Source organism: Saccopteryx leptura, chromosome 2, assembly GCF_036850995.1.
Source record: "Saccopteryx leptura isolate mSacLep1 chromosome 2, mSacLep1_pri_phased_curated, whole genome shotgun sequence".
NCBI lineage: Eukaryota > Metazoa > Chordata > Mammalia > Chiroptera > Emballonuridae > Saccopteryx > Saccopteryx leptura.
In genome coordinates this window covers 13,685,707-13,710,318 of record NC_089504.1, presented here as the reverse complement: position 1 = coordinate 13,710,318, position 24,612 = coordinate 13,685,707, and the positions used below count along the sequence as shown (strand labels likewise).

The 24,612-nt window shown below is 46.7% G+C and overlaps 1 protein-coding gene across 4 annotated transcripts in view; it reads right to left on the bottom strand.

Moving 5' to 3' along the window:
- The window catches only part of TTLL11 (tubulin tyrosine ligase like 11), a 204,011-nt gene that overhangs the window by 91,442 nt on the left and 87,957 nt on the right, over positions 1-24,612 (bottom strand). For all 4 annotated transcript variants that reach the window (XM_066367256.1, XM_066367258.1, XM_066367257.1 and 1 more), the window contains one exon: positions 24,133-24,248. In XM_066367256.1, the coding sequence (XP_066223353.1) occupies positions 24,133-24,248 (116 nt within the window). The remainder of the gene's footprint in view (positions 1-24,132; positions 24,249-24,612) is intronic.

Sequence of the window (24,612 nt, the reverse complement as noted above, 5' to 3'; positions counted from 1 at the left end):
ACTTTCGATATTAAGAAACGTCCAAATCTGTGAGGATTTTTATGAGTTTATTTGAGCCCAACTGATGAAAATTGCCAGGAAGCAACACCTCCATGGATTGAGAAAATGCTCAGGAGAAGGGCAGTTTTGTGGCTTATTTTATACATTAGTATAAAAGGAGAGGATGTAAGAGTGGAGGGGAGTTCACAAGAAATCCATGAGTGGTAGATTAAGGGGGCAGGAAAAAGCAAAGTGGAGAAATCTCCAGGGTTAGAGAAAAAGGCAAAATAGAGACACATTTCTTTTACATCAGTGGGTATAGCTAACATAGTTAACATTTACAGTCCGGTGGAGGTATAGGGGCACAAGAGAACAATGAGGGGTTCAGGCTGTGCCCTCAGGGGTCCAGGAAAGGACATTACTCTGACATTTCAAAGGTGTGTTATATTAGATTCAAAAAGACAATAGGCCTGGCCAGGCGCTGGTGCAGTGGATAGAGCGTCGGACTGGGATGCCGAGGACCCAGGTTTAAGACCTCAAGGTCGCCAGCTTGAGCGCGGGCTCATCTGGTTTGAGCAAAGCTCACCAGCTTGGACCCAAGGTTGCTGGCTCGAGCAAGGGGTTACTCGGTCTGCTGAAGGCCCACAGTCAAGGCACATATGAGAAAGCAATCAATGAACAACTAAGGTGTCGCAACGAAAAACTGATGATTGATGCTTCTCATCTCTCTTTGTTCCTGTCTGTCCCTATCTATCCCTCTCTCTGTCTCTGTAAAAAAAAAAAAAAAAAAAAAAAAAAAAGACAATAGACTGGCTCACTTAAGGTAAAGATTGACCTTTGTCAAGGGAGCTACAGGCCTAGGACGTGGCTATCCACCATGACTCACTTCCAGTTCCAGCCAGGAATTTTTGTGTTCACACCATCCCATATGGTTACTTTCGGTCTCTGAGTTTGTCCGGTTTAGTATGTGGCCCCTTTTTCATCCACAAACTGATGCAGTAATGGAGAGCAGGCAGTTTGGAGGGAGCTCACGGACTAGGAGGAGCGATGTAACAGAAAACTATAGACCTAAGTCTCCAGGTCGAAGGTCTGGGTCACTGGTTCTCAAATTTTTGGTCTCCAGAGTCCTTTATGCTCTTAGAATTGACCGATTTACCATGATAGAAATGAAAAGCGTCAACTTCTTAAAAACATTCATCAAAAATAACAGTAATAAATTTATTATATGTTAATGTAAATAAGACTTTTGTGAGAATACCTTTTTCCCCTAAAACACAACAAATAAAATAGTGAAAAGAGTAGCATTGTTTTATATTTTTGCAGATGGCTTTAATGCCCAGCTTAATGAAAGATAGTTGGGTTCTTATGTCTGTTTCTACATCACGTTTGGATTGAAGTGTATGAAGAAAATGCAATGTGTATCAAATCTTGTCAAATGGCACTTTCTTGAAGGTTGGTCCCAACATGGAAGCTGAAACCACATTAATAAACTTTCCACACTCTGTTAGGAAAATGTATCAGTGTATCTTGCGCTTTGAATGGATCTTTAACCCACACCGAATATTACAACATCATGTATTAGATGGACATCTGGAGCATACTGGTTTATGCAGATCTTCCAAATGTCGTGCAATTCAGTATACAATACTTGAAAATTACATTCATTAATATTACCACTGAGCTCATAAAAAATATCTTGAAATATTGCAAAACTGTTAAGCTCATCGTGAGATATAAATTTTCTTAAAATAATGAATTTTTGCTCTGAAGTTCCCTCTTTATCATTGATAGCAAATGGTATTGGTTGTTTTCCTTGAATAGAAGCTCACTATTTTCAGTTTCAAGAAAATGTCTGCCAGATGCCCACGTCTGAATGACTAAGGGGCTCGTGCAGCTTGCGACCCAGACGGTCCCACACGAGCGAGCTCTCTGCGGGACATGCCTCACGCCTCAGTAGGCAGCGGAAGGGCTTCAGCTTACACTTGCCGTTTTGTCACGCAGAGTATTAAAAAGAAGTGTACTCGAGGGCTGAGATTTAATTAAATTAATAATCAGAACTGTTTCTTCAAGGACTTCCTCAAGTGAATCTGGTTTTCTGTTTGTTTTAAACTGGCAGCGAAGGACAGTGACTTCTAGTGCCGTTTCTACTCACAGCTGCTTTTAAACCCATCAGTGCAAAAGTCAACACAGTGAAGAGGCGAACACTGTCCTTAGTATTGTTATGATGACGATAGCTTTGAGTGTCCAGGTACCCTGAACGGCTCCTGGAGAACCCCGAGGGTCTGAGGGCCTCACTGTGAGAACCACTGGTCTAGATCAGATCGTGCAAAGCCTCATTAGGCATTTAACCGTGCTTTTATCTCTAGCTGATGAGGAAGGGAAAAGCCACTGAAGTATTTCAAGCAGGAAGTTATCCACTTAGAACTGAGCTGTGAGCAGAGGGCTCTGGCTGCTGTCAGGAAAAATACAATGCATGGAGAAAAGAGTAGGTGAGGAGAAAATACGTTAGGAGATCCTTCGAGCCTCCAAACCAGAGGTGGTGGTGGCCTGGACACAGCGGGGTCAGTGAAGGTGGAGAGAATGATGGAATCAGGAGATCTTTAGGAGGCAACTCAAGAGGCTGGTCTTCTCCCACAACTGAACCTGACAGCTGGCTCCCTCTCAGGTACTGCAGCAATGGCACAGGTGCAAGATTGTCCAGTCTCTCAGAGGACAGTTTACCAGCACAGGGCTTGGGTGACCACATCAGATTAATGAATATGTGTTTGATTGCTGGCCCTAAGTCCTTTCTAACTTATGTTAAACTGAACGCTCACGGGAGCTACAGCCTCTTCCCTGGCCCACCCTTCTGAGTTCTCCTCTCCCTCCCCTGGAGTTCTGTGGCCTCTTGTCTTTCTTGATGATGCCTCTTGGTCACACATCCCTATCCCATCACTGGCCACAGGAGAGGGCAGTGCTTCTCCTCCCTGTCCTCAGGATCACTGCCTGGTTCCAACCACATCAGCTGTCCCTGGACCGTCGCGGCATTCTCTTACCAGGCCGCCCGTTAGATTGGCACTGTCCCCTTTTCTTCCTGGCCTCCCTCCAGGCTGACCTCAGATGTCACCTGCTCTGGGGAGTGCTTCCTGACCCTCTCCTCTGAGCTCTGACAGCACCTTGGGCTATCACCATTCATCACTTGAAATGGATTTCATTTTTTTCATGACTACCTTCAACTGCAGACCTTGAGCTTCCTGGTGGGGTAGGATGTGTGTGTGGGGGGGGGCTGTGTCTTCCTCGCCTCTGGATACCCCATGTCACTGCAAGGTACCGAGAAGGCTCCATAAAACATTTGCCAATCTCTTCTTTTTCTATTTCATAGAAACTGGAAATATAATATTGATTATATTAACTTCTTAAAACACAATTCAATTCTAATTAAACAAAGAGAACTTAGTCACCACTGACCCCAGAAATACTGGCTAAAGGTGACAGAAGAACTAGAATCTCCTCGGAACTCCAACTGCTACAGGAGCAGGCTATCTTTGGGAGCCAATTCATTTCACAGTGTCGAAAATGAATAAGGTGCTGCTGTTTACATCCATTTTCACCCATTAAAACATCTTAGCTGTGCCGAGCCTGTCATTACCTTACTCGTGGTTCGGAAGAGTGCCTGTGTAAGGGTTGCTAGATACATTCGGTGGTTTACTCCTTACCTTCTAAAATCACAGTTAATTTTCCCTGGCCGGGTAACTCCGAGAGCATCGTCCTAATACACAGAGGTTTGATCCCCGCTCAGGGCACATATAGAAACAGACTGATGTCCTTTTCTCTCTCTCTCTCTCTCTCTTTCCCTCTCTTTAAAATCAATTAAGATAAAATTAAAATTAAATATGATTACAGTTAATTTTAAGGAACTTTCAAGTCAAGCCACATACATCATGAAAATGAGCACATGCCTTTTGCAATGGTTTCTAAGAGAATCGAAGGTGGAAGCTATGTTTCTCCTCTCCCTTCTCCCCTTGCTCCATCTACACTCTCCCTGGTGGCTCTCACAATGACCTCAACTACCACTGATGGACTTGATGGCTATGAAATCAATAATGATGATGACAAAATGACGACAATGGGCAACTGTGACTGAGCACTGACAATATGCCAGGCATCTTGCTAATATCTTATATAGTATGAGTATCTCTCATATAGTGTAGGCGCTGCCAATGCCCTCATTCGAAACACAGAGTAAACTGAGGCTAAGCACTTTGTCCTCTCACTCACTTAGCTGATGGGTGGCAGCGCTGGAGTTTGCTACCCGTGTGGTCTGGCTTCACAGCCCGTGGTAAGATGTCTCACCTTTATGACAGCCTTTAGACTTCTCCCACCTGGAACTCCCCCAGGTAACTTCAAGTCAACCTGTCCCAAACTGGACTTCATTTCTTCCCCTGAAATGTATTCTCCCTGCTGCATTCCTGACTTCAGTGAATTATTTTGCTCTCATCCTCATCATAAGTGAATTCTATTCTCCAATTTCTTCACTCATCTGATCCCAGCGATCCCCAACCCACAAGTTGAGCCAAGAATGATCACTCTAGCAGATCCCTTGTCTTCAGCTCCACTGCCAAAGGCCTTCTTGTTCTCACTGTTCCAGTCCAGCCTTGGGACTGTCCCCAAAGAGACATTTGGGTGGTTACAGATCACCAACTCCATCTTCCCAGTTTCCTTCGGTCTCTCAGGCCACACTTCAGCAGTGTCCTTGATTCCTTCCCCTGCTTCCTCCAGGGTAGCCAGCAGGTCCTTTCAACTCTGCCTCCAAACACACTCAACCTCTCCTCTGGTTCCAACCTGACTTCCCAAATTAATGTCCTACCGTCTCTCCTTCCACACGCACACAGGTTGCCTGAATATACAATGTGCTTTCAAACGTTCATGCCTTTGCACACGTGGTTCCCTCTATCCGATACCTTTCCCTGCCTGATGGGCTTCTCTAATTCTGCAAGACTCAGTCTAACGTCCTCTCGTTCAAGTAGGTGCATCTAAGTGCCCCCTAGCAAGCGACCTGTTCAGTGTTCCTGTGCCCTTTCATAGCTGCATTAGAGAATGTAGGATGGGGCCATAAGCCCTTGACATTGGCAATCCTGAAGGTCATGGCATGCAATATAAAGATAAAAATCCTGATCACAAGATTGACACCAGGATGAAATAAGATGACATATAAATCAACACCTTGCATGACCTGGATTGACCTCCTCCACGAGGCAGGTACGAATTAGTAAGTCACTTAACTGGTGAGTGAGTCTAGCTGATCAATGAACAATTGGTTTGTTTTTGCACAACAATGCGTACAAGTCAGTTTAAGGATTCACAAAGGTTTCTCATGAACGTCCCTCATAACTCTCTAGGACCATCTGTACACTCATTATTTGAGTATCTTTTTCTCCCTTCTCAAACACAGGGACTGAGAGCCCAGCTCTCCTCTTAGGTACTCAGGCCATAACAGACACAAAGTTAAGGATTTGTTAAATTAATAAAGGCATTAAGACCTCTGTGGATCAATTCCCCAGGCACTGGACTCACCAATGCCCTCAAACACTGACTCAACTCCATGTTATACCCAAATTATTTCCCAGCAGGCAGACATCTTTTCCTTTACAACGGAAGAAAATTTACACCTCAGCAAAATGACAAATTGCTATGTTTCACAGATCTTCATATTGCTCAAGAATAAGGAAAATGGCAAGCGTTAAACTGACAGGTGCCCAGAAGCCAGAGTTGGAACCTATTTGCTGAGCCGTCTGTCTCCCGCTGTGAACACAGAGAGCAGCTCAGAGGAGGGATCATGTCTCCTCGTCCCCACCCCACCGTCACCATCAGCACGCTCACTGGTACCAGGGCATTCTCCCCACCTTTTCTCTCTGGTGCTTATTGAATGCCCGTTCGTCCCTCCTTTGCAATGTTAGCTCCTGCTCGCTCGGTGAGAGCAGACTTCAGGAGTCAGGTCACAGCTCTGTCCCGTCCCCTAGGAGAGCATCGGCACACAGGAGACCTCAGAAAGTGTCTGCTGAGTCAATGAATGACTGATTCTACAAGGCTGCCCATCCCGTGTTTCATGTCTGATCAAAGAATAAAAATCTATCCTCATAAAAAGGCAAATAGCTAACAGTGAGAGAGTTAAAAGAGAGAGAAGAAAAGAAACATAAGGTAATGTCGTGTTTTCAAAATCCCTAATCAAAAGTGAATCTATACAATTATCACTTTCCCAGAAGGAGGAATGAACTATAATCAAATTAACAAAATGATAAACCTAGCCTAGGAAGGCTGGTTGCGCTCTGAATGATCACCCAAGAGCTGAACTCCTGCCCTTGCTGTACTTTCATAACTCGGGGCTTCCCTGACATAGTAAGTCAGAAAACATTGAGTTTGTTCCTTTAAGTGAACTCAGGTGGGATGCCAACAGTCCAGAGGAAGCATCAGTGGCATTTCATCTACAGCTCTGCTCTACTTTTAAAAATTATTTTCATTATTTTCCAGATGCTGTTTAACTAAAATATAAATTCCTGTGTCATAAAACACGGTCAGTTGACCACAGACAAGTGGATAAAATGAGCGCATTTCAGAGAAGAGACAGTAGCAAAGAGCATGGACATGGGCCCAGCCTGAGGCTGGGCTTGACCCCTCCAGCTGTGTGACCTTGAGCAGTGGTCCAGTTCTCGGATACCAGCTTCCTTCCTCTCAAAGCCAGGACCGGCAAGGAGCCTGTGAGAATTCAACAACGCAATATCTGCAAAGCACTGAGCACCGTCCCTGGCACCACACATAGAAATAGTAATGTGGAACAGGGACAGTGACAACAATCGCAGAAAAAATGTGGCATCGGTAACAAACCGGATATGCTTGTTTTCAGGGTGAAAAAAATTACCATCAGGGATTCTTCATCGAATAAACTAGTAATTTTAGCAGCACAATCTGGAGGCCTGTGGTTTAACAAGCAACTAATTAGAAACTGGCGCTCCCAAAGCTCTGAGTGACTCCGGCTTTAAAATGCACACACGGAGGGGAGTCAGGTGCAAGGATGGTCTCCGGCCACGCTCCCTCCCTCCAGAAAATACAGCTAAAAACAAGCCTCAGATGATCCTTTTTAATAAAATCTCTGAAAACTGCTCAGGTTAATAATATGAACAAAGGAGGTCTTCTAAGGTCCCATCAATTTAATGGCACCTGGCATCAGACCATTCCTGCCAGTTTGGGCTGTGAAAATAACGAAAGCAATAATTAAAGGTAAATCATGCAAATGCAAAGGCAGCAACACAAGATCTGGGTGGAGGACTGCTTTGAAGGACGAGCGATTAGAGTATGTTTTCAATACACCAACGAGGAGCGATTCTCTTGCCCAAGCGCCACGGGTCATGTCACTGCTGTCCCTCCCGGGAATGTCTGCGGGGTGCTTCCTTTTGCCCACAGGCAAAGCTGAAGCTCCTTGGCTTGGCATTTAAGACCCTTTATAATCTGACCACGGCCCAACCCTCCTTTCCGCTACTTCCTACAGCCACCATCTTCCATCCATACCAGACTACTTACAATTGCCCAAGCTCACACTAATGTTAATGTTTCCATTTAGTACAATACTGGAAAGAAAATATTATTTTAAAAGCCAATGCCTAAGTCCTTTAAAGAAAGTGGTCCGCAATGAACTAGTGCCACCAAGTTCTGTCATAGGAATTGTTCTCCTTGTAGAATTTCTGCAAACTTCAAAAACATTCCACTTACTGGCTTCCTGGGGAATTTTGGTTTAATTGATCCAAGGGAGGGCCCAGGCTTGGGTGAGGGTCCTCGGCCAAGCTCCAGAAGCACTGTTCTAGGTGTCTGGCAAAAGGCCCACCCAGCCTGCTGCCTTTATTTCGTCCCCTGCTTAGCTCCTACAGCACTTGAGTTTGGGACCCCTGACCTATGCCACCTTATTGAGTGCTCACCAGCACCCCTGGGATCATTTACTTCTGTCTATAGATAAAGAAACTTGGGTTCACTACCCCGGCTCAGGTAAACCAGTCTTGAGGTGAGTGGAAGGGATGAGGACTAAAGCCAGGACTGTCTAAGTCTGATGGCCAGGCTGCGCCCTCCCACGCTGCTCTGTTGCCCCCTGCAGTGGGGAACTCCAGCTGCCCATAGAATCTTTCCAGCTGGTTATTAAAAATTGGCCCTGGCTGGTTGGCTCAGCGGTAGAGCGTCGGCCTGGCGTGCGGGGGACCCAGGTTTGATTCCCGACCAGGGCACATAGGAGAAGCAAATGGGAGCAAAGATGGCCCGGGCACTGGGGATGGCTTCTTGGCCTCTGCCCCAGGCGCTAGAATGGCTCTGGTCGAGGCAGAGCGACGCCCTGGAGGGGCAGAGCATCGCCCCTGGAGGGGCAGAGCGTCGCCCCCTGGTGGGTGCGCCGGGTGGATCCCGGTCGGGCGCATGCGGGAGTCTGTCTGACTGTCTCTCCCCGTTTCCAGATTCGGAAAAATACAAAAACAAAACAAAACAAAAAAAAACCACTCATAGCTTGAAATCAGTTGTAGAAATATTTACACCATGGACATAGGCAAACTCTACAAATTCTGAGTTTTTGTTTTGTTTGTTTTGTTACTGAAAGTGTTTACCAGCACACCTCTTAACCCCAAGGCACTAAGGAAAGGGGGGGGGGGAGTCAAATTATGTCCCTTCGATTTCAGGAAGCAGGAATGTAATGCATTTTAGAAAGAATTCCAAATAGTTAAAATTGAAGGAGTTTTGGGGTTTGAAGAGCTACACCTCGAGTCTGTAGAAAATACATCTGTAATTTTTATTAGGCTGCCTCACGGGTACAGGTGCATTTTGTATGCACTGTTCGCTGGGTGTGCTTGACTCAGAGCCATTTAGCGGCAGTGGAAATGGAAGGTAAAAGTGTGGGACTCGGCGTTGAGCTGCTCCCTCTCTCCACCACCGGGAACATAATAGAAAACGTTCGCTGAAACCAGCTGCCGGGCAGCCCTGTCTCTGCCTTAGCTGCCTGGATATGTCGAGTCCCAATATTAAAACGCCGAATCACAGCCTCCTGTTTAAGGAACGACGGAGAGACTAACAGAAGTGCCCTGCCCTCCGTGATGTCTGGCTACCAGCCGAGCTCCAAGCCACGTGCTCCCTCGCGGAAGGTTCCTCCGTCAGCACTGCCCCATAGCTCTAAAGCCCAGCGACGCTGGCGCAGGGGTTGCTTTTAGGGATGGAAGGAGTTGCAAATGGAAAAGAAATAAAGGAAACTGCTGTTCACTGAGCTCCTATTTTTACAACCAGGCACTGAGCTGCACGCTTTCGTATTTGGAACCAGCGCTGACACTTACAGAACAACCCTTCCCTGTCAAGCCGCGTCCCAAGCCCCTAGGTACACGGTCTCATTCAATCCCCCGGAGAACCCTGGGAAGTAGCTAGTTACTGCCACATTACACAGGAGGAAATGGAGGCTAAGCTACCGGCGGGTACTAGCAATAATGGCTGCCGAGGAAAGGGTCCCTCTGCTGGTTCACACCACACGTCGGTGACATGGAAGCTGCAGTGACAAGCACAAGCCTCCTCCAGGCTTTGAGAAGTTTGTCACCAAGGCCCTTCGGAAGGGCGAGAGAGGACACTGGAATGGCCCAAACCTGCTCCCAATCCCGACTCTGCCCAAGTCGGCAGGCAGATGTAGTAAGGATATAATTCAGATTTAAAAGCCTCCCAGGGCTGTGGTACAAATTAATCAAGAAAGTAGCTGGCCATGGTCACCCTCGACAAGTGTGATGTTGAGGATGAGGACAGAGAAGGACGGAGAGGAGGCAGAGAGATGCCACCCGCCTTCCTCCTTCCTGTACTTTCAGGGCCGCCTCCTGCCGCCGGCGGGCGGAGCTGTCCCTTGAAGCCTGACAGCCGAGGACCAGCGTGTGGCTTGTGCACACCCCAGGCCTGTGTCAGATTCCCACTAATGATTTTTCAGCATAAATTAAATGGAGTGAATACTTTCTAATGGCCGCTACAGCATTACATGACAGCTTTCACAGAACCTACAAAAATAGCTGGAATCAGAGGAACGGTCATTCTGATGCATGGAGGTTTCTTGTTAATTTAATTTCTTCTTTCCTTCTGGCTTGTGGACCTTCTTGGCAATAAAAAAACCACCTAATAGAAAAGGGATGCACAAGAAGCCATGGGGGCCTGACCTGTGGTGGCGCAGTGGATAAAGCGTTGACCTGGAACGCTGAGGTCGCAGGTTCAAAACCCTAGGCTTACCTGGTCAAGGTGCATATGGGAGTTGATGTTTCCTGCTCTTCCCCCCTTTCTCTCTCTCTCTCTCTCTCTCTCTCTCTCATGTATCTCTAAAAAATGAATAAATAAAATCTAAAAAATAAAAAAAGCCATGGGGTATCCTCAGCCTGTTTAAATAAGCCTCAATCGGGCCACTAAGTGTTGCCAGCAAGTGGAATTCAATGCCACATTAATACCACCACCATACATAATAATATTTATATTTATATAAATTTCATAATTTTCAAAGGACATTTCTAGACATTATCTCATTTGACTTTCTACTCTTTTCTGAGCACTTACCATATGCTGGGCGTTCTAATGAATTAGCTCCCTTCATGTTCACAATGCCTGATTGTCATGGCTATTTTACAGGTGACACTTAGCCAGGTGGAAAGATTCATCTAGGGCAGTAGTCCCCAACCCCCGGGCCAAGGACCAGTACCGGTCCATGGGCCATTTGGTACCAGTCCACAGAGAAAGAATAAATAACTTACATTGTTTCCGTTTTATTTATATTTAAGTCTGAACGATGTTTTATTTTTTAAAAATGACCAGATTCCCTCTGTTACAGCCGTCTAAGACTCACTCTTGACGCTTGTCTCAGTCACGTGATACATTTATCCGTCCCACCCTAAAGGCCGGTCTGTGAAAATATTTTCTGACATTAAACCGGTCTGTGGCCCAAAAAAGGTTGGGGACCACTGACCTAGGGTCTCATGGCCTGTAGGTGGAGACTAGGATTTGAACCCGGGTCTGTTAGACTCAACGGCTTCCCCTTCTATCCCATGCGAATCTGCTTCCTGTGAGGTGAGTGTGATTGTTTTGGGAGCAGCCTTGCTGTTTCTTCCAGGTGACAGGAGCCACTTAGGATGACATTTTGGGCTTCTTTTTGCCCCACCCTTGCTCCACTTCCGAGGAGATGAGTTTGATGAGCTTAGAGGGAGGAAGTGGATGAAAACAGCTCTGCCCTTCCCCTCTTCCTCTTGGGAGCCCAGATTCTGCTGCTCTCCAGGGCCTGGCTCTGGCTCCGGTCCGGTTCCGGTACCCACCGTCTGTCCTGCTGGGGCTGTGGGCGGGGCTGCTGCCTGCATGCCTCTCACTCTGGATTCAGCACCAGCAGGCTCACCTGCCCGTGGAGACAGACGCTTCCCCGTTTCTGAATGGAGGTGATACTTTGGGTTTTATCCTCTTTATTCCTTTGTCTTATGCTCAAGTCTGAACTTAAGTGGAAGAGAGGGCTGCTGAGGGGGCCTCCTTCAGAGAGTCTGTCTGACAGTTCTGGTCCCTGCTGTACCGCATAACCCCGAAACGGGCACAGCTCCTTCTTACAGAAAAGATAGCTTAGATGTCAGCAGATATGTGATAAATAGCCCAAAGCATTCTTATGCTACATGAATGTAATTCCTCTGGTTCAGATTAGGACACATAGTCTGAGGAGGAGAAGACATGGGAGGATGCAGAGATAGCACCAAAAATAACTCAGATGTAAAACAAGTGCAAAGAGAAAGCTCAACTTCAAATGACTACGACATAAATCAAGACGATTATGGGGCATGCCCTCCCCACTCTGAGAGCTTAATCTGAGCTAGTCTGAGAAAGCAATTTGAATGCAATAAGAGCCCAGAATGGAAAATTAACCAAAGCATTTCCCAGATCCTAAGAAAGAGCCAAGATCCAGTTTATGGAGATTACCCCCCCCACACACACACACACACACACACACACAAGCCAACAACAAACCTTATCCGGGACAACCAAGCTCACAAAACTAGGCGCTCTTCTCGGAGCCCGCTATAATTTGGAACTCATTCTGAGATTTGCCTGCTGCCAGAGTTCTACCAAAATGCCAACTAAATAACAAGTTCAGGACATTACTGTTATTATCAATATTTGAACCAATAGAAATGGTAGAACAGAAGAGGTTCTCAGCAGTCAAGCTCACGCCCCTCAGTGAAGAGATGGAGAGCCCAGATGATGAAGCCAGGCGCAGGAGCCTTGCTGAATCATCTTCACCCCCACAGCCCTGACAGCGCCCGGCTTACAGTGTGTGGGAGTGAAGCAATCCGGCCGCAGAGCCAAGGCTGGGACCCGGGTCTCCCACACCAGCGTTCCTTCCCTTTCTCATAGTGCGTGGCCCGTGGTGACGTTCATCTGTCCGTCTCATCAACATCATGCATTCACATGATTACCCTATCACAGGCCAAGGCTACAGGCTTCCAAGACCAGAGGAAAGATTTCCCACAAACAAACAACTGGTGGAGTAAGTGCTAAGATTCCAACCATGGGAGACACTGCAGCACATGTGCAACAGCTCAGCACAGAGACGAGCACATTGCCATCCCCCGAGTATAAGCATCAGTTGGCCAATTTCAGAGATGCTAGCAGTGAACTTGGGCAGAGAAGAAATGCAAAGCCTCACAATGTCACCCTCATGAGGCACCCAGATTATAGCATCATCCAAAACTGGCCTACTGTATCAGAACTATTTTTAGAAGCACAATCCTGTTTCTCTTCTTCAAACTAATTAACATTTGTGACCAGGACTACAGTGTTCTGAATGCAGTGGCGAGGCAAATCACTCTGGTTGGGAGCAAGGATCCAGAATGGTGAGAGACTGTCAAAAACACATTTCAGATGAGCGCACACACTCCAGATGACGAACATGACTCCCAATTAAGCCACCTGCAAATATCTGGCACCAACTACCTGGTGGTTTAAAGGTAACTGACAAAATTTGCAGAGTCTAAGGGGTTTTAAAGGATGAAATCTTACTTATTTTTTATATTTCTCTTTTTCAAGAAGATAAATCACATGCACTTAGAGAATGGTAGCATTTCCCCAGATGAACCCATAGCCCAGAGCAGTGTGGGGGTTTGTCCAAGGTCAAGCTCAGAGGTGGCCGAGGGCTGACACTTCCCCAGGGCCGGACTCCCAGCCCTGGGCATCTCCCCCTGTCAGAGCTGCCTTTCCCTGGAAAGACTACTTATTTGAGGTCCCCACGCCTGTGGCACCACAAAAAGAAGTTCTTAAAAATCTATGGAACCCGTTTTTAATTTGAGGTACAAACTGAGCAATTTTTTTGCATGAGGGATTATTTTAATTAAACCCTGTGAGCATCATTCATTTACTTCAATCTTGCTAAACTTTATTAAGCTATTTACTCATATAAATTCCTGTTGGATCAAATATTTTAAAAAATAAAACATATTTTTGCATGGTGGAAACCTGTATATTTAATGTGTCCATCTGTGAGAATGATAACAATAATAATTACCATTTATTGAATGCCTGTCTGCTCAGCACCATGATAGGTACTTTGTATAATCACAGGAAGGATAATTATAAAATAACTACTACTGATTAAATACTTATCATGTCTAGTCATTATGTTATGTATTTTAACTCATTTAACGATCACAATAATCCTAAGCAGTTAATACTACTATTCACATTTTACAGATGAAGAAACAGCGACTTTGAGAAGCTAAGTACCTGCCCCACCTGTCAATCCAGGTTCAAACCCACTGGATTCTAGAGCCTTTTGTCTTTTCCATCACACAATGCTACATACTCACTTAGAAAAAGTATTGGTTCAAGTTCCACTTCCAGGGAGGACATTTATGGGTGTAAGATGGAATGAAATGGCACTAAGATGACCTGTTCCCTGTAAATGTCTTGGACTTGTCTATGGTTTGAAACAAAGTAACTCTGCCACCAAATTCCCTGAAGAAAAATATTGCTCACAGCATCTGGTAATCAGATGATGCCGAAATCAGAGCTGGTTCAGAACTACAGTGAAATCGGGGAGTAAAATACAATTTGCTTATTGTTCCATTTTAAAATATTCATGCCGAAAGGAAGTGTTCCCATTTTCAGTAATTAAATGGCTAAAATTGGCAACCTGATGTATTTACCGATCATGAATGCTGCGTTCCTGGAAGGACCCACATTTGAATTAGCAGCCCCACAAGCTGTCACGTTACAGCGGAAAACCAAACAAATGAGACAGAAATGTGGCCGTTGCGGAGAGAAAAAATATTTCCCCAGCACTTGTTCTGCTGCAGAGAAAGGCGGAGGGGAAATTAAGAATGCATTTAGGACTTCGCCTGCAAACCAGCTGGAAGAGAATGCAGAGCCGAAAATATCAGCTCATTTCCCTCATTAGAAGGATTGTCTGAGAAGGGTTTGGCTGTGCCTTAAAGGTTCGATTTTACAATCATTTAATATTTCACTTGTCTTAAGAAACCCACACGGGAAGGCAGGAAAAGGGAACAGATGAATAAAACTGTGAGTTTATAAAGCGGCCCTGTTTTGCTTTCTCAGGTCTGTGGTCACACGGACTGGATGCGACACCTGTGAGTAGGGTTAAGGAAACTGGGGCGTCCTCTTCTCTGTGTTACTGGCAAACCGCGTCCAGGAGCCTCCTTCACCCAAGGCGTCGGCCACCTCTTTTGCATAAAGATGAGTCCTGACAACCCCCAGTGCAGCACAGTGCCAAAGTCCGCAGGGCCTGAGGGGCTGAGTCCTCAAGTGGTTTGGGACAGGTACTAGGACCCACGAGGACAGGCAAGTGGTTCCCGGTGTCATGTTGGGCCTGGACCAGTAGCTTCTGTATCACCTGGGACTGTGTTACAAATGCGAATGAAGTGAAACTCTGAGGGCGGTACTCAGCAATCTGGGTTAGGAACCACCCCCTCCGGGTGATTGTGGACCCCCCCACTATAGTATGGGAGCCTCCCATCTAGAGGCTGCCCAGCCTCTCCGGCCTGCTGCTCCAGCTGCAGGCGCTAAGGTCCTCTATCGGGGGACTCTGCCTCCATCCAGCTCGGGCCGTGCTGGCCTCAGCAGGGGTACTTGCCGCTGGTGCTCTCACGGCCTCCTGCCCCCGCCACCAGCACAGGGCCCACCACAATCCTTCCTTCGGGTGTGCACGTGTGCACGCATTCATGCACGTGTTCGCAGCTTCTCCAGGCTGACCTCTGGTGCTGCCGAGGCATGGACAGCCTGCAGGAGGAAGCCATTCCCTCTGAGCAAATGAAGACATCCACCTCGACAGGAAGTGCCCAGGCTGAAGCGCCGGCTCCACAGTTAGACAAGGAGCGCTGCTGGTTCTCACTTGAGATACAAGCCTCGCGGAGGATGAGCTTGGGGGGTGGGGGGGGGGTGGGGGAGGGGAGGTGGCTCCTCCCACTCTGAACCGCGGGATTCCTCCCCCTGCCCACCCCCTCACACTAGCCTCTGTGAAGAGAGTTGCCAGGGCTCTTATGCCACTTAAAGTGAAGGAGAGAGAAAAAAAAAAAAGGAAATTGTTTAACAAGAAAAGGAGAGAAAGCAGCTGGAGGACACTGCCCACCATTTGGTGTGGTAACCGAGGGCTTTCAGATGACTGCTAAGACTGGCTTTAATTTTGATCTTCCATTTCTTTTAATCTAGCAGTTAATTAGAGGGAAATCAAACCCGTCCCCACAGCCAAAGATTAACCTGTCGCTGTTGGAGCTCCCTCCCCACCTTCCCACTTACTTCACTGGCTCTTCTATCACACTTTTTTTTTCCTTAAAAAAAAAAAAAAAAGCTGCTAGGTTACATATATTGTTTGATTTATTTAAATACATTCCGATGGGACATTTCCCATGACAGAGACTCTCTTAGGAATAAGCAACATTCTTCCCTTCCTCCACTTTAAGAACTCATTGCTTTGCGGGTTTAAAACACCCAACCGCACACTCCCTTTTATGGATGAAGTAACCCAAGTTCAGAGCCGGGAGGAAACCGTACCATTTATGGCTCCAATGGCGGTGCTAGGATTCACCTGCAGCCTCCGACTCCGGGGCCCCTGCTCTCGCCCACTCTGCTGCGCCGCCTACACATTAAAAACGCGCGTGAGCTCCTGTCCTGCTTTCTCGGGGGCTCTCTCCATCCAAAGACGACAGTTAAATTGCAAGCAGAGCGTTAAGCACAAGATGCTGGAAATAAACAAAACGTTCACAAACACGGAGGCAGATTCTGGCTCAGCCCTCGATGAAAATGATGTTTACAGAGTTGTTAATAAAAAGGGGAAATGGCTGTCACAAGAAAATGTGGAGGATAATAAAAACGGCATACAAAAATTGTATAATATGGCCTCAACTCTAAAACAATATATAGAGAAGAAAATTATACTGTTTTTATGAACTAAAATGGTAATAAAGGTTAAGCCGGCTGGTTGAATTTGCGGGAGGCTTTTAGATCATGCTATACATATACACTTTGCGGTATTCTCCAATTTTTCTACAATAAGCACATGTGACTTTTCTATGAGAAAAATGTAACAAGAAGTGTGTAATGGGGAAGCAGCATTGGTCCTCTCCACCCCAAGGCACCCATTTGGAGCAGGGTTGGTGGTCCTGGTCTGCTAAGCCTCCCCAACCCTGCTAACCCTTTGGTCTAGCTTCCTGACTCCACCCTTCCCCCCCAAACTTACTTATACTTTCTCACCAAACCAAGCCCAAGGGAATGCAAGTCCCACCTCCTCCAAGAAGGCTGCCTTGACCATTCCTGTCCGAATCATATGAAACTGCCATTCTGGTCGATCCAGAAAAGGTCTAACATTGGTGATACGAGGTCTGCCCTGTCTTGGCCCTCCCTGCCTTCTGAACTTGCAGCTTGTTCCCAGCCCGGGAAGCACACTGTGCACCAGTAGTTTTATGTCTGCTACTGTTTCTTTTTGTCTCAGGCGTAGATTCAGCTTTAAGTTGGTGTTCTCTGCACACTGACTCATATTTTATTCATTCTGGTTTTGAAGGTTATTGAAAATGAAATAGCCACAGAGCTTCCTCACAAGAGATAATCAATCAACCATAGGCACCTGCTTATGTTCGGTGCTTGGAGATAAAGCGATGAGTCCCTGCCCCAGAGTTTACAGTGAAGGCGGGAACCCAACCAGGTAATAACACCTTGTGGGCACATATCTCTCCGGTGGGCTAATGCTTTCACACCCATTCTCTGCCAAGGCCGGAGACAGCGAGAACCTGGCTTTCCATCTCCCTCTGTTGCTGGTAAGCGGTATGGACTTGGGCATGTCACTCAGCCGCTCCAAGTCCCAGTGTCCTCATCTACAAAACCAAGTAGTAATAGCACCTGCTATTTGTGGCTGTCGTGAGGCGGAAATGGAAATACATGCTAACATTACCATGCTGTGCATGGTGAGCACTCAGGAAACCCTTCCTTATGAAAGAGGCACAGTAGCAAACTCCACCCCCACTTTTCTTCTGATGAGGAAACCAAGCTCAGCAAAATATAGGGATTAATCTGAAGCCAAGCAGAATTGGTATCAAAACCTTGGTCTCCGGAGCCCAGCCCCCACCGGACATCCTTGGTGGAAGAAACAAGCCCCCAGCCGCGGGACTGAGTCACCGAGCGATTCCTTCATCTCTGTTCTCTTAGAATGTTTCATTTCTCCGAGATTCTATGGGGAGTTGACCTGATCTGGAGCCTCGCCTAATATGTTGGTTCTGAACATGGCGCAGGGGCACCATGTGGGGTTCAGGGGAGAAGTGCAGCCTGTACCCCCAGCGAAGCCTCCAGAGGACAACCCTCTCTGAGTCAGAGCAGAAGCCGCCCCGGCAGGCGGACTCTCTGGTCTGTGAAATAAACCTGGTTGTTATGGCGACAGGAGGTAAATGAAACTGGGAGAGGAGGGTGAAATGCTACTGTCGGAAGAGGGGCTTCTGTGCCTTATATAAGGCGTGTTCCAAAAATACACTTTTGAATAAGAGGCAAGCAGTCTACACCTGCTCTCAGGCGCTGCGCAGCATCACGATGGCAGAAAAATTCCTTCAGTCCTCCGAGCCTGTCTCCGGCTTCATTTTTATTACTCTGGGGTCCTCCAAGATTATGATTCTCAAGAAATAAATCTGGTTCCCAGAAATATCTACATTCCAGAAAAGGAGCAAAATATGAGTAAAATGGCTCCTCCAGGGGATAAACTGACCTCCCCCAAATGAATCAATTGATGGAATAATCATCTTGTTTTTAAAGTAATCAGGGAAACAAAATTTATTTACTTCTGCTTCTGATAGAATTTTTTTTAAAAGAGAGATTCAAGCTGCCCAAAGATCTTCTCTTTTTAAAATTAAAAAAAGGCCCTGGCCGGTTGGCTCAGCGGTAGAGCGTCGGCCTGGCGTGCGGGGGACCCGGGTTCGATTCCCGGCCAGGGCACATAGGAGAGGCGCCCATTTGCTTCTCCACCCCCACCCCCTCCTTCCTCTCTGTCTCTCTCTTCCCTCCCGCAGCCAAGGCTCCATTGGAGCAAGGATGGCCCGGGCGCTGGGGATGGCTCCTTGGCCTCTGCCCCAGGCGCTAGAGTGGCTCTGGTCACGGCAGAGCGACGCCCTGGAGGGGCAGAGCATTGCCCCCTGGTGGGCAGAGCGTTGCCCCTGGTGGGCATGCCGGGTGGATCCCGGTCGGGCGCATGTGGGAGTCTGTCTGACTGTCTCTCCCCGTTTCCAGCTTCAGAAAAATACAAAAAAAAAAAACAAAAAAAAAAACACTTAAAAAAAAAATTTGTAATAAGCAAGCAGCGAGGAAGCAGAAACAGACTCCTGCATACACCCCAGCCAGGATCCACCCAGCAAGCCCCTACCAGGCAATACTCAGCGTGGCTAGGCAGCAGCTCTGTTGCTTGGCAACTGAGCTATTTTAGCACCTGAGGCCAAGGCCAAGGAGGCTTCCTCAGCACCTGGGGCCAACTTTGCTCAAACCATTCAAGCCATGGCTGCAGGAAGGGAAGAGAGAGAGATGGGGGGGGGGGGGGTGGAATTGGGGGAAAGAAGCAGATGGTCACTTCTCCTGTGTGCCTTGACAGGGAATCGAACCCAGGATGTCCACATGCTGGGCCAATGCACTAAGCCAACTGGCCAGGGCCCAAATATCTTTTTAAAAGGGGAAAATTTCTGTTGATTTTCCTGATCTCCCTCCCCTTATCTTATGAGCTTAGCTTTGAGTGGCAAAGCAGAGAGAACAGCGGGGCAGAAGTCAGGAGGCACACGGTCTGGGTTCTGCTCTGCCTCTAACCAGCTTTGTGATTTGGGGCCAGTTACTGAGCTTCTTAGTTCCATCTTTTATAATTCAGAACCATTATATACACAATTCAATTAGGTTGCCTCATGAGCTGGTGAAGTAGGGGTCACCATCAGTATAACTGCAAAGCCAAACTGGCCATTTGATGACCCTAAGAACTAGCGTTTCTTTAATGTTCCCAGATGCCATAGAGCTCTCTCCCATATGTCATTTCATACGATGACCATGATGACCAAGCCAAGGAGGGACCTTGATCCCCATTTTATAGACGAGATCAGAGAACAATGTCACTTGGCCAAGTTCATAGACCAATGATCAGAAATTGAGGCCATCAGCCCAGACTGACTGGTGCCAAGTCCCATGGTTCGCCTGCTCCTCCGTCAGGGACGTGCAGGCGGGGGATTCCTGAACCAGGGAGCTGACTAGCATGATGGTTTCTAAGGTCCCTTCCAGTTCTAACGGTCTCAGCTTCTATCAGGAAAATGAGGAGGTTGGATTAAGCCAAGGGTTTTAAAAACTTCTTGTAGCAGAAAAGTTTCTTTCCCTTCAAATGAAACCAAGTATTGAAAGCCAAAATATAAACTAGATCATCGCAGCTCCACTCTGGTGTAAAAAGAGGTGGCTGCCACCCAGATGCCCATCAATTGACAAATGGATAATAAAATGTGGTATATCCATATAATGGAATATTATTTGGCTATAAAAATGAATAAAGTGCTGATACATGCTACAACATGGCTGAACGCCAAAACCATTATGCTAAGTAAAGGGAGCCAGTCACTAAAGGCTGAATATTGTATGATTCCATTTATATAAAGTGTCAGGACTAGATAAACCCAAAGACAGAGAAAGTAGGTTGGTGTAGGGGGCACGGGGAGTGACTGCTTAACGTGTACAGGATTTCCTTTCCGGTGACAAAACATTTTGGAACTAGGTGGGGTGATGGTTGCACCACGTTGTGAATGTATTACATGCCACTGAAGTGTACATGTACACTTGTAAGTGGCTAGTTTTATATTCTGTAAGTGTTACCTCCATAAGTGTGTGTATAGATATACGATGGGGCCAGAGTCCCACCCTGTTAGTCTCCCCATTCCCATGACACTACACTGCCTCCAGTGAACCCTGGTATGAAAATGAATAGTCACTAGCTATTACAAAATGTTAACATAGTTCCCAATAGTTCTCGTATGACAGCTGTTTTATTCCTTCAGGAGCCAAAGGTATTTGCTCCTAACCCAACAAATAAATATGCCTGGGCCTGTGAGATCTTGCTACTTGGAGACAGAAGTTTCCATTGGCAACCAGCTTTCAAGGTCAATTCCGGTCCACAGTGACCTAGCAGCTTCACTTTTTGGATTTGTCATTGGTTTTGAACTCAAAATTCTACTTTAAGTATACCAGGAAAGGTAATGGGAAGTAAGCATTATTTTTTTATTTTATTTTTTAATGTTTTAGTAGGTAATTTTATTTAGTAAACAAAGCATTATTAAGTGCCTACTATATATGAAAAGTTTTGACATTTCACTTAAATATCATTATCCCCAGAAAAAGATACAGAGGCTCAAAACAGCTCTGCAACACCCCCAAGGTCAGAATCTGAGTCTCAGTCTCTCTAGCTCAAGAGAACGCTTTTTGAACTCTGTCAAGATGGGTACCAGCGGAGTCGCAAGTTTTCTCCCCGTAGAAGGTGTGAGGATTGATTTCAGTCCTACCACGACAACGGCCCCAGCCTGCAGGCCTCCGAGGTGAGTGAGGACGCAGGACCCACGGACACGTGCATCTGGGGCCCTCTTCACGCCCTCTGCATCTTCTCAGAGGAACTTGGAGCCCTGAGGAGTTCAGGGCATCTGTCTAGCCTTTTTTTCTCTGTCTGCGCAGAAAAATGGAGACCCACTTCAACAGTCTTGCTGACAAAATGTACTCAAGAAGGAACTCATGAGGGGCACGTCAGACCCTTTTTTGTTAAAGAGTTGAAGAGAAAGGCTAGCATAGCATCTGTTTTAAAAGGATTAAGTCACATTTTGTGCAAACAGAAAAACTCTGGCTTCTAAAGGTACCTTCCAGCCTAGAAGTCTATGTGACATCCTTTTCTGTGGTTCAAGTGACATGGTCTCAGGTTTGGACACATATGATTCAGTGCAACACTGTGCATTTTCTGTGGGCATAAATATGGTACTTTTCCAAGTTATGCTGAGATATTTCTATACAAAGGAGTTGAGAATAATTTCAGCCTCTTTCTCTGCATGGTAAAGTTATCAAAATGATAATAATAATTCCTTACAGATAAATGCACTTCACAGATTACAAAGTGCTTTCATGGACAATCCTTGCTGGGTTTACATTTTAGAAAAGTGAAATTAAGGGAAAATGTCAGTAATGACATTTAGCTATTAACATATATATACCCTTAATATTGTGGGTAAGAAAAGGGTGAGATGGAAGAGTTTTTATATTAGAATTGAAGTCAGGTTCTTGAAGTGTCTAACTGTTCCTGGTTATCAATTAAAAGAAAAGTCAATGCTTTTTAAATTAAAGATGAGGTGCTGCTACTTATGACTTACAAAGGAGTAAATGCCTTTCTTATCCTTCCCAATGGCTCTGTGCCCACTGCTATTAAAAATTAGATTTACAGCTCATGTGAGTTATTCAGAATGCCAGGTGTAGGTAAAGGAAAACAACTCAGAACAAGAAAAAGAACGCTAACCATGGTTTGATGGCATTTAACGTGAAAATGTTTTTGGTGGGCGAGATTAAGGAGGCTTGGGTCACACAGTGGCCTTTCAACTTGTTCCTACTAGAGGAATCAGAATGCTAATGTGTCAAGGTCATCTTTAAAAAACTATACCACCATGCACCATGCATGGATAGCCACCAAAACCTCCCCCCAGTGCCAGTCTTTCAAGACCTAATCTTGCCCTGGCCGGTTGGCTCAGTGATAGAGCGTCGGCCTGGCGTGCAGAAGTCCCGGGTTCGATTCCCGGCCAGGGCACACAGGAGAAGCGCCCATCTGCTTCTCCCTCCCTCCCCCTCTCATTACTCTCTGTTTCTCTTCCCCTCCCGCAGCCGAGGCTCCACTGGAGCAAGGATGGCCCGGGCGCTGGGGATGGCTCCATGGCCTCTGCCCAGGCGCTAGAGTGGCTCTGGTCGCAACAGAAGCGACACCACCCCGGATGGGCAGAGCATCGCCCCCTGGTGGGCGTGCCGGGTGGATCCTGGTCCGGCACATGCGGGAGTCTGTCTGACTGCCTCCCTGTTTCCAGCTTCAGAAAAAATACAAAAAAAAAAAAAAAAAAAAAAAAAGACCTAATCTCTACTGGTGAGATCAATAACCACCAGATACTCGTAGTCAATTTTTAAGGGATGAGTTGCATTGTAATTAATCTGATCACCTGCATTAATCCATTGCTTTTCCTTAAAGACGGCTAAAGAGCATGGCTGCAAACAGGTATGAAAGAACACTGTTCGGCTGTTGTGGTGTCTGAGCTGCTCTGAGGAATCGGCAGACCTGCCATGCAGTCACTCTGAAGCTCTATCTGATGGGTGGAAGCCCCAACTGGCCGGCGTGGCCCATGCTAACGACGGGTCACCGCTCTCAGCCGAGTCTTGGCAACAATAGCAATGCGTGTCTCACACGTGGAGGAACAAACAGCCTGGAGGAGAGCTCAGCCGACCCAGTGCCATCCAGCCCGCCTCGGACTATGACAAGTACCCCATCAGATGACACTTCCTGCCGGGCAGTGGCCCCTCAGCCTTGGCTGCACAGGACAGTCACCGAGGGAACCTCAAAAATGTCTGTGGCCAGGCTTCCCGCCCAGGCTATTGAAAATCAACATCTCTAGAAATGGGGGCTCTCGCACTAGTGTCTCTCTAAGCTCCCCAGATGGTTCGAGAATGCAGCCAAGGAGAGAGGCAGAACTGGAGGGTGGTTCTAACAGTATCTGGGCTTGAGCCCAGCTGGTGCCGGGCCACAACTGAGGAACCCGTAAAACATCACCTGCTTCAGGAAGTCAGCGACCCTCGCGACCTTGAACCATAGCTGACAAAGCGCTTTACTTGTCTGGGAGCATTTGGGTCAATCTGAACTGTCGGGAAACAGGGAGCGCTATGTGAAATGCCAGTCCTTGGTTCTTCTGCCTAAAGCCAGCACAGTGATATCTACTCAACCCTTCCTTTGTGGGAGCGGGAATTTGGTAAAAACAAAACAAACAAAAAACACCAAGTGAAATTTCATTCAATCAGCGGTGATTCCACAGAGGGAGGGGGGCATACTCCCACCAACATCCCAATATTATGGGCGCTGGGTGGGACGGAGATGAATTATAACTGTTGTGTGAATATTATAGAAAGGCCAGAAGTTCATTCAACACATTGGCTCTGCAGCTGTTGACACAACAAGCTGATACTGCAGGGGTGTAAACGTCACGAAGAAAATACAAAGGAGCGACCTTACTCACCACGCCCACGTCACCCGAGGCCCTCTTCCGGTTTGTTTTACTCTCTCCCTCGGCTTGAGGATTTCAAAGGGAAGCACCAGGTGGGCCGTGGGGAGCAGAGGAGACCCTGTCGCTAGGGGGAAGCGGGTCTTCAGACAGACTTTCCAGAGTCAGACAACAACAAGCCGGAAACTCGTACGTAACTGTCCATCTCCTGGCTGAGTCACTGGGTTTGGAGGCTGGTGTTCGTGAATGAAAACGTGATCCATCCTGACGGTTTAACATGTAAACCTCACTCGTGGTGTTAGCATGCTCCAAGACCTTCACTTACCTGCGTAGGACGTGGGGAGCAGAGGCGACAGAAATAGATGATATCAGAAATACTCACTGACTCTCTCTTTTCTTCTTCAGTGGGTCCATGAGGCGCAGCGTGTCTCTGATCACGGCCACTTTCACTTCCTCGTCGACAAGGCTGGGGACGTTTTCGAACACCCCAGGAGAAAGCTTGAATGGGTAAAAACTCCATGTTACAGCGGGGAGATGCAGGGGTTCAGAGCCAAGGGACTGTCGGTATCCCGTGGTTGGCCTCTCAGAGTTTGCTTATGTTAACCTAGACGAGACTACTTTAAAGGCTCCCCTGTATATACGACCTTCAAAATGTCAGCTTCCTTTCACAGGGTAACAAAATGCATGAAGAGGAAAAAGCAGTACTATGTTTTTTTCTGATTATTAAAATTATACATGCGCATTGTGGAAACTTTGGAAATAGAGAAAGGGGTTAAGAAAAATTTAAAAATCCACATAATCCCCCTAAAACCCATTATTAGGACCTGGTGTATTTCCTTCCAGTCTTTTTTATGCTTTTTTT